Source organism: Eretmochelys imbricata, chromosome 1, assembly GCF_965152235.1.
Source record: "Eretmochelys imbricata isolate rEreImb1 chromosome 1, rEreImb1.hap1, whole genome shotgun sequence".
Taxonomy (NCBI): Eukaryota; Metazoa; Chordata; order Testudines; family Cheloniidae; genus Eretmochelys; species Eretmochelys imbricata.
In genome coordinates, this window is record NC_135572.1 from 133,770,499 (window position 1) to 133,786,313 (window position 15,815).

The 15,815-nt window shown below is 42.4% G+C and overlaps 1 protein-coding gene across 1 annotated transcript in view; it reads left to right on the forward strand.

The window, feature by feature from the left end:
* The window catches only part of SHROOM2 (shroom family member 2), a 184,564-nt gene that overhangs the window by 160,041 nt on the left and 8,708 nt on the right, over positions 1–15,815 (forward strand). The window contains exons 9-10 of the mRNA XM_077807159.1: positions 10,919–11,470; positions 13,844–14,027. Coding sequence (XP_077663285.1) covers positions 10,919–11,470; positions 13,844–14,027 — 736 coding nt within the window. The remainder of the gene's footprint in view (positions 1–10,918; positions 11,471–13,843; positions 14,028–15,815) is intronic.

A 15,815-nucleotide genomic window follows, 5' to 3' on the forward strand; every position in this document is an offset into this window, starting at 1 on the left:
TTTTGTATGTGTGTGTGGTGTGGGGTGTTTTGTTTTTGGGGTTTTTTTTGGGGGGGGACGGGACTGTTTTTTAAGCTCATGAATTTTCTGAAATACTTGCCTTGTAATCCATCCATTATAAATTGATATAATTTGTTTCTTTAAAGACCTAGTATTTTCTTTGTTCAGTACAAGGAAATTCTGGTACTGAAAACTACAGCTCAATTCTGTGATGGTTACATCAGAAAGCAAAATAAGGAAACACATTCAATGTATTTATAAATGATCTGGAAAAGCAGGTGAACCCAAGGCAACATTTGCAGATGATACAAAATTATTCAAGATAGTTAAGGCCAAAGCTGACTGCAAAGAGATCTCACTAAACTGGTTGACTGGGCAACAAAATGGCAGATGAAATTGAATACTGATAAATGCCAACTAATCCACATTGGAAAACATAATCCCAAGTATACATAAAAAATGATCGGGTCTAAATTAGTTGTAACCACTCAAGAAAGAAATCTAGGAGTCATCATGGATAGTTCTCTAATAACATCTGTAACCCTTCTGCCCGTCAGAGTTGGCAGCAACAAGGGCCGGGTTCAATATCTAGGGGGTCTATTCCAATAACACAATGCAAACCGACTCGAGCCCACACCCAGTGACCGGGGACAAATATATACCACCCCCGCTGGGCGCCTCCAAGAGGCAATACTTCCCCTCTCGCAAGCACATAGTCTGAGTGTAGCAAAAAGCCTTTTAATAACAGAGAGAAACAGTGTGGCATTATGTTGGGGAAACACCACCAACAGGATTCACAACCCATGAGCAAAAACCCGCCCCAAGCAAATTTGGGGCATGCCCTTTCCCTTTGGTTCTTGAGTCCAGCAACCCGAAATCACCCAGAGTCCCAAAAGTCCAATGACCCAAAAGTCTCTGTCCCTGGTCAGGGCAGCCCCAGAGTTCGAAAGTTTATCTGCAGAGCTTTACCTCCCAACCTGGGTGGAGATTGGGGCGAGAGGGGGAGAGAGAGAGGGGCACCTTACATGATCTGAAGCTGACCGTCCCATAGCTCCATAGGCCTTCGCTCTGCTCCGCTCCACTCCACTCCACCAACCGCCCCACGAACTGCTTTGCTCGGCTCCGCTCTGCGGCCCACAAGCAGCTCCCGCCGTCCCACAAACTGCTCCACCAGCCGGTCCACAAACTGCTCCGTTCCACGTCCCACAAGCAGCTCCCGCCGTCCCACGAACTGCTCTGCCAGCCTGTCCACAAGGCACTCCAGCTGTCCCGCAAACTGCTCCACAATATATCTTCAGGCTCCCCCCCCTACTTAACACAACACTCAGTGATTTCAGCTCTTAGTCAGTTCAGCTCTTTGGTGAATTCAGCTTGTACTAGGGGAGCCTCAATGCTGGTACACCATTAGCCCAAAGTGAGCTCAGCAGCCTGTAACTAGACTCCTAATAGAATCAAAATTAACTCTGATATTCCACAGTGGAGAGAGGAGGAAATGCAATTAGCATGTAAGGCCCTCACCAAGGGGCCCATGCCACCCAATATTAATACTTGTCCCCAGCCTCTCTCAATTCACAGAGTTTTGGAACCCATGACCTTTGCCTAGCGAGTGCTACTTAGTTGAGGGTGAGTCCCTCCATCATAACAAAAGGCCAAGTACAGTTCCAAGCACAGTTCCTATAGTCAGGGTAATAACAATTTATTCTTCCTGCCCCAATAAAGTGACCATTTGGGCAGCTATGGCCTCATTCTAGGCGGAGTGGGTGTGCCTATGCAAATGAGATCAGCCCCTGAAGTACTTTTCCACAACTTGCCACACCTCACCACCAGATGTCAGGGTGGAGCTCATCCTGACACTGCTTACACATCTATTCAATGTGCAGTGGCAATGAAAAAAGCGAACAATGATACAAGCCATTAGGGAAGGGATAGATGATAAGAGGGAAAATACCATAATGCCCTTATAAATCAATGTACACCCACTCCTTGAATATAGCATGCAGTTCTGGTTGCCCCATCTCAAAAAAGATTATATTGGCATTGGAAAACGTACAGGGAAGGACTACAAAAATTATTAGGAGCATGGAACAGCTTCCATGTGCGGAGAGATTAAAAAGACTGGGACTATTCAGTTTAGAGACGAGATGACTAAGGGAGGAGATGATAGAGGTCTATAAAATCATGAATGATGTAGAGAAAGTGAATAAGGAAGTGTTATTTACCCCTTCACATAATATAAGGACCACGGGTCATCCAGTGAAATTAATAGACAGCACATTTAAAACAAACATAAGGAAGAACGTCTTCACACAATGCACAGTCAACCTGTGGAACTCATTGCCAGGAGATGTTGTGAAGGCAAAAAAGTATAACTGGGTTAAAAAAAGAATTAGATAACTTCATGGAGGATAGGTCCATCCATGGTTATTAACCAAGATGGTCAGGGATGCAACCCCATGCTCTGGGTGTCCCTAAACCTCTGACTGACAGAAGCTAGGGTTGCCAGTTTTGGTTGGATGACCTGGGGCATTCTATACGCCCCATCATCTCAGGCATTGGCACCCTGACAGCAGGATTGTCTGGCTATGTAGACTCCCTCCTCAGGCCCTACGCTACCAGCACTCCCAGCTATCTTCGAGACACCACTGACTTCCTGAGGAAACTATAATCCATCGGTAATCTTCCTGAAAACACCATCCTGGCCACTATGGATGTAGAAGCCCTCTACAACAACATTCCACACAAAGATGGACTACAAGCCGTCAGGAACAGTATCCCCGATAATGTCACGGCAAACCTGGTGGCTGAACTTTGTGACTTTGTCCTCACCCATAACTATTTCACATTTGGGGACAATGTATACCTTCAAATCAGCGGCACTGCTATGGGTACCTGCATGGCCCCACAGTATGCCAACATTTTTATGGCTGACTTAGAACAACGCTTCTCGTCCCCTAATGCCCTTACTCTACTTGTACTATGTTGATGACATCTTCATCATCTGGACCCATGGAAAAGAAGCCCTTGAGGAATTCCACCATGATTTCAACAAATTTCCATCCCACCATCAACCTCAGCCTGGACCACTCCACACAAGAGATCCACTTCCTGGACACTACGGTGCCAATAAGTGATGGTCACATAAACACCACCCTATACTGGAAACCTACTGACCACTATTCCTACCTACATGCCTCCAGCTTTCACCCAGACCACACCACATGATCCATCATCTACAACCAAGCTCTACGATACAACCGCATTTGCTCCAACCCCTCAGACAGAGACAAACACCTACAAGATCTCTATCAAGCATTCTTACAACTACAATACCCACCTGCTGAAGTGAAGAAACAAATTGACAGAGCCAGAAGAGTACCCAGAAGTCACCTACTACAGGACAGGCCCAACAAAGAAAATAACAGAACGCCACTAGCCATCACCTTCAGCCCCCAACTAAAACCTCTCCAACGCATCGTGAAGGATCTACAACCGATCCTGAAGGACGACCCATCACTCTCACAAATCTTGGGAGACAGGCCAGTCCTTGCTTACAGACAGCCCCCCAACCTGAAGCAAATACTCACCAGCAACCACACAACAGAACCACTAACCCAGGAACCTATCTTTGCAACAAAGCCCGTTGCCAACTGTGTCCACATATCTATTCAGGGGACACCATCATAGGACCTAATCACATCAGCCACACTATCAGAGGCTCATTCACCTGCACATCTACCATATGTGATATATGCCATCATGTGCAAGCAATGCCCCTCTGCCATGTTCATTGGTCAAACTGGACAGTCTCTACATAAAAGAATAAATGGACACAAATCAGATGTCAAGAATTATAACATTCAAAAACCAGTCGGAGAACACTTCAATCTCTCTGGTCACTCGATTTCAGACCTAAAGGTCGCAATATTAGAACAAAAAGACTTCAGAAACAGACTCCAACCAGAGACTGCTGAATTGGAATTAATTTGCAAACTGGATACAATTTAACTTAGGCTTGAATAGAGACTGGGAGTGGAGGTGTCATTACACAAAGTAAAAGTATTTCCCCATGTTTATTTTCCCCACCCCCCACTGCTCCTCAGACGTTTCTGTTAACTGCTGACAATAGCCCACCTTGATTATCACTACAAAAGGTTTTCTCCTCCTCCTCCCCCCGCTCTCCTGCTGGTAATAGCTCATCTTAAGTGATCACTCTCCTTACAATGTGTATGATACCACTCATTTTTTCATGTTCTGTGTGTATATAAATCTCCTCACTGTATTTTCCACTGAATGCATCCGATGAAGTGAGCTGTAGCTCACGAAAGCTTATGCTCAAATAAATTGGTTAGTCTCTAAGGTGCCACTAGTACTCCTTTTCATATTCCTGGAGGTTTCATCAAATTACATAATCTTTTATTAAAGATTAAACTTTCATTCCTGGAGCCTCCAGGACTATCCTGGAGGGCTGGCAACCCTACCGGGACTGAACAACAGGGGATGGATTATTTGATAATAATAGACTGTTCTGTTCATTCTCTCTGAAGCATTGGACACTAGCCACTGTCAAAAGACAGAATACTGTCAAAAGACATGATGGACCATTGGTCTGACCCAGCGTGACTATTCTTATTACAATATGTGAAATATATCACATAATCTCCAATCCCTAGGTACAGTGGTGAATTACAGTAATGAGTTCCTTACCGTACTGCATTGTGAATGGATATTGAAGAATACATGGTAAATTAAGTTTATTTGGCATTGCCTTTTTACACAACTTTGATGTCAATGTGCCTGATTATATGCACATATATTGGTTGACATTTTGAAAGCCGTGTATGGGGATTTAGCCATACATCTTCCATTAACACTTCAAAAATCTCCACCACTGTCCTTGAGTATGTATACAATTTATTGTCCTCAAATTACTCATCTAATGAAACAGTTACTGTAACAAGTGGGAAAATGTGTGTCATATCTCTGTTCTTTACTATATTTATTTCATAAGTGGAATACATTGAGTAGTTTAGCATAAATATACAATTTAACAATGATGCTTAACACGTTCTGATTCCCTGCATGCCAGTTTTCAGGAATGTTAGTGTGTGTAATGTAGGCTTCTAGTGTCTGGTACTGTTAATACATATCTGCCTTTCTGTAGGGAAGATGTCTTGCTGATAACGTAAATTGGATAGGCATGGCAATTTCTGCAACAAAGTAGCTAGAATTATTTTATTGCATGGAGAAATACACTGTACCTATGGTGTGTACAATATATTATAATTGAAAACTTTCTTAAAAGAGTAAAGGTTGAGAGTGCATTTCAAAGTATTTCCAGTAAAATTATACTTTTTTAACCAAATACTCTTCAAAAATGCCACAATAATTAGTAAATTTGGAATTTAATAGTTCTCCACTTCCATATAATTCTCCTTAATTTACCATTGCCCCACCTGACTTATGCTGCCCATCCAACTTTAACTTTGAATCCTTAAATTTGCACACACAAAAATGCCAATTACAAAATAAAGGGCAGGAATATTACATAGTCCCATTTATATTTAAGAGATACATTTCCAGTAAGCTATTGAATAGCTTGCTGCCAAAAAGAATCTTGTGTGTATTAATTTCTAAACAATATAGTTAATATGATTAAATATCCAAACCTGTAAGCAATCCTGTTCTGCATACCTCTCCATACCTTTGCAGGCCCCTTTACCTCCGTCTCAAAACTCTCTACCCTTTCCACATATAACCATACAAGATCCAAAACCAGCTTATCACACACAAAACACCTTGTCAGTCATTCCACTCTTTTTATTCCTATGGACATTCTTCTAGTCGACCAACACATCATACTGTGAGAAAACCTTCTTCAGTGTTCATGTGGCTTCATGGATTTTTAAGGCAGAAGGGACAAACTAGTCTGACCCCTTGTATATCACAGGCCATAGAATTTCACCCAGTTACCTACCCCAGCATTGAATCCAATAACTTGTATGCCCTGGGATTATGCCTCTTTGGAAATCTTGACTACATATTTAGACTGACTGCTCACAAAATGTCATCAGGATTTGGATGCCCAATTTCCACTCATCTTAATGAGATTTGGCTGTCCATATCCCTTAGGGAGTGTGGACAATCTGTTTTAATATGTAAAATCAGCAGTGTGTTCTCAACAGCATATTTTGTTGCAGGACAAAACCAGGGGGCAAAGTTAAGTTTGAATGGGTTCAGTTTGCATGGGGCAGTAAGGAGCAGGCTGGTTCCCTTACCTGTACATCTTGCAGGTCTTTTAACAAGTATAGAATTTTTGTCAGGAGAGCGCAGTTTGGGGTAGGAGGGAGCCTTGGCTGGACTCCATTCAAGCAGTCTTTCAACCTGAACTCTTCAACTATATTTTTGTTGTTTGTTCGTGATTTTCCCTGTTTTCTTAATGGGCACCAAAAATGTTAATTGGATTAGGACATAGGGGAGGTGAGAAAAGCCATGCTCCAACAGACAGGGTCTCTTAAGAGATCTCACTCAAACCCGGCTCCTCTTCTGCAGATTTCAGCAAGTCCATGGAAGGTGTGTGTGCAGAGGGGAGTGATATCAGGGCAGGGTATGAAGGGGTGTGGAGAAGAGGGGGAAGCTTTCATCATATGAGCAGCTCTAGGCATTTAACTTATTTTAGATATTTAACCTGTTTAAGACTCCACTTTTCCATCCATCCATGGATGCATGCCTTCCCCAATCCCCTGCACCCACCTTCCGTAACTCCACCTCTCCAAAGTCTGCTATCCTCTGCCCCCACCTCTATATCCTCTGCCTCTTAGAGTGCCGTAGTATCGCCCTTCCACTCCCCGTGCTCCTCCCCAGGTTCTTTGCACTCCGATCGATACCTCCTCAAGGTCTCTGCACCTGTATTGGTGCCTTCCCTTGCGCACACATTCTTTGTGCATCCCCCGTCACGTCCAACCTCATTCCATGCCTTTTTCCCCTGCCCTACTCTCCTTCAGTCATCTCCTCCATATTCTGCCAATCCGTTTCCCCCTACTTTTACTCCTGAGGGAATTCAGTGCTCCAAAATTAAAAATTCTGCACCAAAAAATTAATTAAATTCTGCACACAATATTTGAAAATTCTGCAAATTGTATTTGTCAAAATAACACTACATAATCACGCCAGTCTCAATTATTTTGGTAATTTATTTCAAAATACCTGTCAGCAAGTATATCTGTAACAATACAGACACACACACAATAATTCCCCAGGAGTAGAGAGTTAAAGAAAACCCTATGAAAACCCAGTTCCTGTTTCTCTGCCCCCTCCCCCTCCAGGGCCCAGCCGGGGGGCCAGACACTCACACCTCATTCCCCCCAGAGCCCAGCCCTGCCCCCTCAGCAAAGACATTCTCACCTCCTTCCTCGTCAGAGCCTAGCTGCGTGCCCACCCCTGCCCCCTCAGCAAAGACATTCTCACCTCATTCCTCGCCAGAGCCTAGCTGCGTGCCCGCCCCTCCCCCCCGGCCCAGACACTCTCATCCTGTACCCCCAGAGTCCAACGCTCCCCCCCAGCCCAGACACTCACACCCTCTACCCCCCAGAGCCCAAGTATCCAGAGGGAGAAACAGCCTGATGTTGGGTCCCAGGCTTGCACGGAGTTTCCTGCGTGCCAAGTCCTTTCTTCAGGACGTGCTGGGAACTGCAGCTGCTAGGAACCCTCCAGTTCCCTCCCACTTCCCCCTAGCCTTGTCTTCTATTTGCAAGCTGCACTCTGCCGGGTCCAGCGGCCCCTAGTGATGGCCAACATCTCTGCAGCTCATTGGGGGGGGGGGGGGGAGAGGAAATTTTGCACGTACACCATTTTCTGCAAAGTTCTGCATTGTGCAATGGCACAGAATTCCCACAGGAGTACAACTTTTTGCCCCCCTCCTGCCTAGTACATGGTCATTCAAAAAGCAGAGAAGATACCTACCTGCAATCCTACTGTGTGATCCCCACCCAATCCATGTCTCTTCTGGTCCTTTGCCCCGGCTCTATATCTGATTCTTTCTCCTCCGCATTTCTCCCCAGTCCCTTATCCCCCACATATTCCCTTTTCCCCCACACTCACACATTAATTTAGGGAACTTCTGACTAAGTGAACTGTGGGGAAGTTTCCATAGCCAAGCTGCTTTCAAAACTTTTATTTGGAAAAAAAAACCAAAAAACCCTCAAAATTCATAATTTGCAGATAATGATAATTGTATCTCACATGTAAGCTTCTGGAATAGGTGCCACCAAAATGAATTCAATTTTCTTGCACAATAATTGTTTTAGCTCCCTGTATGTAGTGGCTTAGAAACCACTCATAGTTGGGCAAAACATTTTAATACACCTTTATTTTCCAAATTCCTTTTCTGAATTTTACTAAATTTCTGTGAAAATCTCTATACTCAAGTTCAAGAGGCTGGATGCCAGATTTCGTGGGATCACTTTCTTTTTTGGGGTCATTAGGAGATAATAAAAACTGGGATTATGATGGGATGCTGGCTTCAACATTTACCACAGAGCAGCAGCAGCCACTCTTCAATAATTTATGCTATGGAAACAATTATGCCATTTTGTGGGTTCAGCTTAGTGATAGCCATAAGTGTCGTTTATATGAGGATCTGGAATTTCATACACTAGATTAGGAAATATGTAATGGGTTTCATGGCTCTGTATGTGCATGCATCAGTTTGAATGTGCTTCAGAGGAGATTTTCAAAAGCACCCAGCGTCTCTCTCTGTTCCCGCTGAAGTCAAAAGGAATTTTACCACTGACTTTGGGTAGATCAGAGTTATAGTAATGCTTAGCACTCTAGAAAATCTCACCATATATATTTGATACTGGGCAGTGTGATAACACTATCACTCGACTGATGCTTGCTATTTTAGTGTAGAATTCTTGTCTTTCGTTTTTAAGGTGGGTTTTTTTCTTCCTTATGATTTTTTTTTTAAGAAAAAAGAAATAAGGTCCTTTTTCAGCAAAGCTCTTAAACATGTCCTTTGTGCATAAGTCCAATTGAAGTCACTGGTTCTTAAACACATGCTTAAGTGATTTGCTGAATCGTGAGCTGAGAGAGCTTGGCGTGAAAGACAGAGTTGAGTGTGAACTTTCCAAAACAACTGACAGTCTGAAAAGATCCTTACTGTAGAAGGATTTGAGGTGTGGTTTTTTCCCCTTATTTTAAGAAGAATTCTTTTTTAGATCTATCAGAATATTGCATATACAGTATAGTCAAAATATCACCTATATATGTCATTTCATATAGGGGTGAGTGAATGTGTGTAATATAGTCTGTATATTCATACAGACACAAATATAAATATATAGATTACTGCTGCAGAGGAGTACAGTATTGACTTATTTTCTGTTCTCCATGAAAGTACAGTAAAGTATAGCTTTATTTTTACTTCTGGGACACACCCACACATATAGCCAAGCAGCTATATGTGTATGTCTCTCAGTCACTAATCTAAAAGAAAGCCAGCTAGCAGAAACCAGATATTTTACCAGTGTTCCTTTACTTGGGCTAAACCTTCCAAACCCACAACATTAAAGCAATAATTTTAAACTTTCTTCAAACTTGAAACCACCCCATCTGTGTTTTGGTTTTATATTGTACATACAGCACACATACTCCAGTAGTGTAAACAGAGCTGCTGTTTATCTAACATGTTATTTTCTAATTTAAAATCTAAATTACCATTAAAAAAGATATGTTCTTGATTGAATGTCTTGTCTTAAGCACAAGATAGCTCAGTAGTATATATTAGAGGATCCCTGCAATAGGCTGTCACTGACAAAACAATGCAGAATTGAATATAATTAAGGCTCTGATTTAGTCATGGAAGTCACGGAATCCATGACTTCCAAAGACCTCCATGATTTCAGCGAGTGCTGGCTGGGAGCTGCAGGTACCCCGCAGCTCGTGGTCGCCACGGTCAGCAAGGGGGACTCCTGCCGCTCCCCCATACCCCACCTTCCCCGCGGACATCAGGGGGAATCCCCACTGCTCCCGGCCGCTGAGGGCGGCAGAGGGACCTCCACCACTCCCGGCCACCGCAGGCAGCATGGGGTACCCGGCAGCAAGGGGGATCCCCGCTGCTCCCATCCACTGCGGACAGCAGGAGAGACCCCCGCCAGCAAGAGGGACCCCCGCTGCTCCCGGCCACTGTGGGCAGCAGGGGGGATCCCTAGACCTCCCCAGCCGCTGCAGGAGGCGGGGGGAACTGCCAGCAGAGGGGGAGCCCGGAGCTCCCAACCTCTTCCTCCTCTCCCCCGGTTGCCCAGGCTACTCATTTTGTCATGGAGATTCTCAGTAACAGTCAAGGACAGGTCACAGGCTTCCGTGAATTTTTCATTATTGCCCATGACCTGTCCATGATCTTTATTAAAAATACCCATGACAAAAACTTAGGCTTAAATATAATTATTCTTTTTTAAGTAGCTGTTTTTTCTTCTTCTTTCCTTCTCTCTCATTTTTTCTTCCTTTTTTTCTAGTTATGCAAAGATAAACTAGGTTCTGATTATGAGACTTTCATATTTTATGTGCAGGGTTTTTTTAAAAAATGTATTTTTTTTATAAACTCATGTTTTGAACTGTTTCAAGACAGGTGTAAGTATTGTACTTTGTCAGTCCTGTAGCCTATAGAGAAGTCATGTTTTATGTAGTGTGAGGCTAATGCTGGAGATCTGTGTAAGTGAAATAATAATTTACTTTTAAAATGTCTGAGAAAAGGTAGATCCCTAAGTTGAGGGTTTGAGATGTGATATGAGAAAAGGTTTCCTTGTATTAATACATTGATCTTTGTTAGCATACAGACAGACCTTTTCCCTTTTTATGGATAAGAATCAGCATCAAAAGATCTTGAATTTACAACAGTTAATTTCCCTTTCTTTTTTTCCAGAATTGAAAGAGTGATAGATAACAACACTACAGTAAAAATGGTTCCCATCAAGATAGTTCATTCTGAGAGCAATGCAGAGAAGGAAAGTCGCCAGAACCTCGTGAGCACCATGGAGCCTCCTGCCTTACCTAGTGGTTTGGAGAAGGACCAGATTAAAACACTCAGTACTTCTGAGCAATCCTACTCACGTTTCTGTGCTTACACAAGGCAGGGTGTAGAACCAGAGCCTGAGAGCAAAACCAGACTCCCTGACCCACAATCAGCCGAAGCACTTGGGAACAACTTGAAGGATAGTGATGCCTCCATCCCTGTAATCAGCTACGTGAAGGCCAAAGAGAAGACCTTTGAAGACTGGAAGTCTGAGGAACTAGCCAGAGAGATTGTGGGAAAAGATAAATCTCTAGCAGATATTTTGGATCCTAATGTGAAAATAAAAACTACGATGGATCTGATGGTGGGAATCTTCCCTAAAGACGAACACCTCTTAGAAGAAGCTCAACAGCGCAGAAAGCTCCTACCAAAAGTTCCTTCTCCAAAAATTGCAGAGGAAAAGTGAGTAAAGTGTTTCCACAATCCAGTGACCTTTCCCTTGTTGCTGTCCAACTTTGTATTTTTCCCTAAACATTTAAGGATCCTTCTTCATATTGTTCATTTTTAGGTATTCCCATTAAAATGGCATTTTTGGCAGTGTTATTTATTGACCAGATCAATAATCACAGGAGCAAAAATTAGAGTCCTATTGCAAAGAACATATATATGTTAAGCTCTGTACGAGTTAGTTATGGTGTAATATATTTATTACATTACACCACAACCAAACTGGGAAAAGCTAAACAATCACATAAGGGAGTTTGGGAAGGAGCAATTAGAATTCTATCATGAGACAATTCTCAAAGGCTTTAGAAATTTCACTAAGACCATCCAGTGTGATGAGGTCCAGACAGGGAAAGGAGCAACGTTTTAGTATTTGTAATATCAAGACGACTTACAAAGAAAACTTAAAATGAACATAGATAATATAACCTGGATCAAAGTAACCTGTTATTACCTAGTTGAGAGAATGGGAACAGAACAGTAAAATATAACAAAAAAGCAGTTGAATCATACAGATCTTTGATCTCTGAGTGTTGGTGCAATTTCAGATACAATTTTGTCCTGAAGTTTGATGAGAAACCTTATATTGTGTAATGCCCTGAATTTGGTAGCCTGAAGCGTGGTTATAATCAATACACTATGGGAACTTTTAAAAACCGTTTCTAGGTGTTCTCACAGATAATGGCACTGAGGTTATCGTAGTGCTTTTTAAAGTGGAACTTGAAGGCTGTTGCATCAAAATTTCTGCCTGTGTGAGACAAACTTGGTTTAGGTTTCTCTCACATTAATGGTGAAGGCTTCTCTATACCAAGGTTTTTTTTGTTTGCTAGTGGACAGATGCTGACATGGCAAAATTTTTCATCACAGTTGATATTTACTGGAATCCTGTGAGCAATCTCAGCAGAGACATATTCCTAATCTCAAAGGCAGGGCCCTCCAGGTTGAAGACTCAATACTGGATGGGGTTATGGAGAAGCTTGCATTGTCACTGTCCTTGTTATAGCTGGTCTCTGGATCTAGGGAAGCAGTCTTTTTCTAGAACTGTTAACAATCATGCACACACAGGAACACAGGCATTGCCATACTGGATCAAAGCAGTGGTTCTCAACCTCTTTACCATTGTGGGCCACATATGCAGTTCTCTGGGTTGTGTGCCACATCCACACAATACTACCTGTATGGCCTTGAGGATGTCACATGGGCCGAATCTGTGTCCTGATCAGGCCGCAAGCAGCCCGCAGGTTGAGAACCACTGATCTAATCCAATATTCTACCTCCAACAGTGACCAGCACCAAGCACTACAGAGGAAGATGCAAAAAAGCCTGTAATAAATAAATGTGGGATAATCTGCCCTCGGAGAAAGTTTTTGCCTGACCTCCAATAGTTAGAGGCCACTCTATGCCCAGAAGCATGAAGGTTTATATCCCTTCTAAATGTCTTGGTTTTGTTTTACTATTATAATATTGGGTATTCTTCTTACTTATGTAAATGTCTGATTCTTTTTTGAATCCTGCTAATTCCATTGAATTAATTTGGAGCTGGAGATAGTCATGCTTGCATAACAGTGTGCCAGTCAAGAGATGGGGGAGTTCAGACAGAAAATACAGAAGAAAAGGATTTTAAATTTATGTTTCTTAAAGCACTGCCTTGACCAGTTATGAATTTTAATCATGTCATTAACAGTGTCCTAATTCTTTCACTTTAAAAATGTTTACTAAATGCATTTTGAAAATTCAGTACTGCTTCATCCGCTGTGGTATTTTTGGTATTGTTGATCATTGCTAATATTTCTGGTTTTATTACTCTGCTTCCTGAGTCTCTTAAAATCCCCATAAAGACCACTTTTCAACTAATCAAGAGAGTGTTGCATAAAGTAATAGGATCTTTAAGGTTCATAATGGAAAAAATGAAATGTGGTCTGCTGCATTTTCACCAGAAGATGTGTTTTGAGGATTATGGAATCACTAACCAGTGAGAGCACAGATGTAGACAAAACCATTGCCTTCATACCAATGCCTGTTTAATCAAGAATAGTAAATAATGATTTAATCACTGTTACAAAGTGCAATTAAAAGACAGACTGCGAATAATTGCTTCCAGCTGGAGGCTTTGCTAGTTCCTTTTAATTGCCTAAGTTGATAACTAGCTTTTGTGACTTCCAGTGTGGCAATTTTTCCTCCGACATTTGACCCTGCATTGTTGCCATAGTTATCGTCTTTCCATTAAACAGTCCATTTACTTGGCAAAATGATGGGTTTGAAAGACTGTTCTCTTTTCAGTGCTCAGGATGTCAGGCAGTTAATTAAAGTTATGACTGTTTTTTTTACCAGGAAAGAGGAGCAGGGCATGCCTTCTGCCATCTCCTTGACAACCAATTCCACTTACTACAGCACATCTGCACCAAAAGCAGAATTGCTGATTAAAATGAAGGACATGCAGGAGCAGCAGCAACAGCAGCAGCAGAGCGAAGAGGATTCCGAAGATGAGCTTGATCATGACTTGTCAGAAAAGAAGGTAACACAGTTTTGCCCTTTGAAATATTTAATAGGATTTTCAAACCTGGATGCCTCAAATTAAGCTCCTAAATTCACAGGTAAGCATCTAAATAAGAGGCCTGGTTTTAAGCCAGTGGGATTTCCTGGGTGCTCAGCAGTTTTGAAAGATCAAGTCACTTATTTTTGTGTCTAGCTCTGGACCGAGGAATCTAACTTTAGACAAACGGGCATATTTTTAAAATCTTTGTGTGTATGTTTTTGTCTTTTTCTGTAAACCTTTCCACCTGAGAGTATCTGTGTGTAAGAGAAGTGTGCTTTGAGAAAGAGTTGCTGAGCACCCACAAATCCCACTGGACTCAGTGGGCCCTTGGATTTCTCTAGGCTTTTGAAAATTAGGCCATCTGTCTTCTGTCAATTTTTTGTTATTGCTCATGAAAGCAAGAGCCTGCTAACATTGACTGGAGCTAGATAGGCAGTTTGGTGGGTGCTCAGCTCACACCATTAACCACAATCCCCTACACACACACACACGTACACACACACACATCCCTGTGGCACCTTAGGGCTTGTCTACACTTACATTTGACAGCGCTCTAACTTGCTGGCTCAGAGGTATGAAAAATCATCCCCCTGAGCACGGCAAGTCAGAGCGCTTTAAAGCGCTAGTGTAGACAGGCTCCGAGCGCCGGGAGCCACTCTCCCAGCTCTCGGAGCTTATCCCCTCATGGAGGTGGATTACCAGGAGCGCTGGGAGAGCTCGCTCACGCGCGACCACACTCGCACTTCAAAGCGCTGCTGTGGGAGCATTCCTATGGCAGCGCTTCGAAGTTTCCAGTGTAGACATACCCTTAGTCTTGACCTGCATAGTATTCCAGTGCTGAGAATCTGTGTGAAGTGGTGATTTTGTGATGGTTGTACAGTGTGTGTCGTCTTAGTTAGATTGAAAGCACCAGATTCTATTCATTTGTGATTTGGCACAAATAGATTTTAGCCTTGCTTCCCAGTCATGAGAAACTGGGGGAAATAATCTGTTGTGCTATTCAGCCATCTGTTTCTGTGTTAAGTGGTCTAGTTTTAACTATATTTACTTAAAACAGCAATACCAGGGAAGAAGCAGCCTTCAGTTCCGGGATATCTTCTTTAGCGAACGTAAACTGTCACTATCAACCTCCAGTGTTCGTTTAGTAATCAAAACCGGTAGGAATGACCTTCAATTGAATAAAAGGGAAATTGTTTTTAAAAACTGTTCATATATGCTAAGGATTCCATTGCAGTTTGAAGCAATTTACTAGACTAGAGAAGAGTATTAATTATTCTTGCTTCGTTTTTTGTGGTCCTTGTAATGCCAATAATTGTTTGTTTTGTTTTCATTGATTTAGACAGAAAAATTGTTAGGTCATGTTGACTGACAAAAAAAGTGCACAAGTTAGAAATTGAGAATGACAATTCACAAGCGTCTAAGTCAAAATGTTCTTTATTTGTGGTGGTGTCTGTTTACATGAAAAACATATTTCTCTTCATCGCTTCCCCCACACCACTAAACACAGATTATACAAGCTGAGAAGTATGTCCATGTATAGCGGTACTAGACACCCTCCCTCTCTCATGTCTGTGATATACACATTCCTGTTTACTCACCCATCTGCTCCTTTGCATGCAGTGGAATGTGAGCTCTCAATCCAGCAGGCTTTCATCTTAGATCTCGTCATGCCAGTGTATGCAAATCACAGTAAATGGGTCAGGCCATCCTTATAAAACTGCCAAGATCTATAACATGGTCCAATTTCACATAACTGCCAGCTGCTGA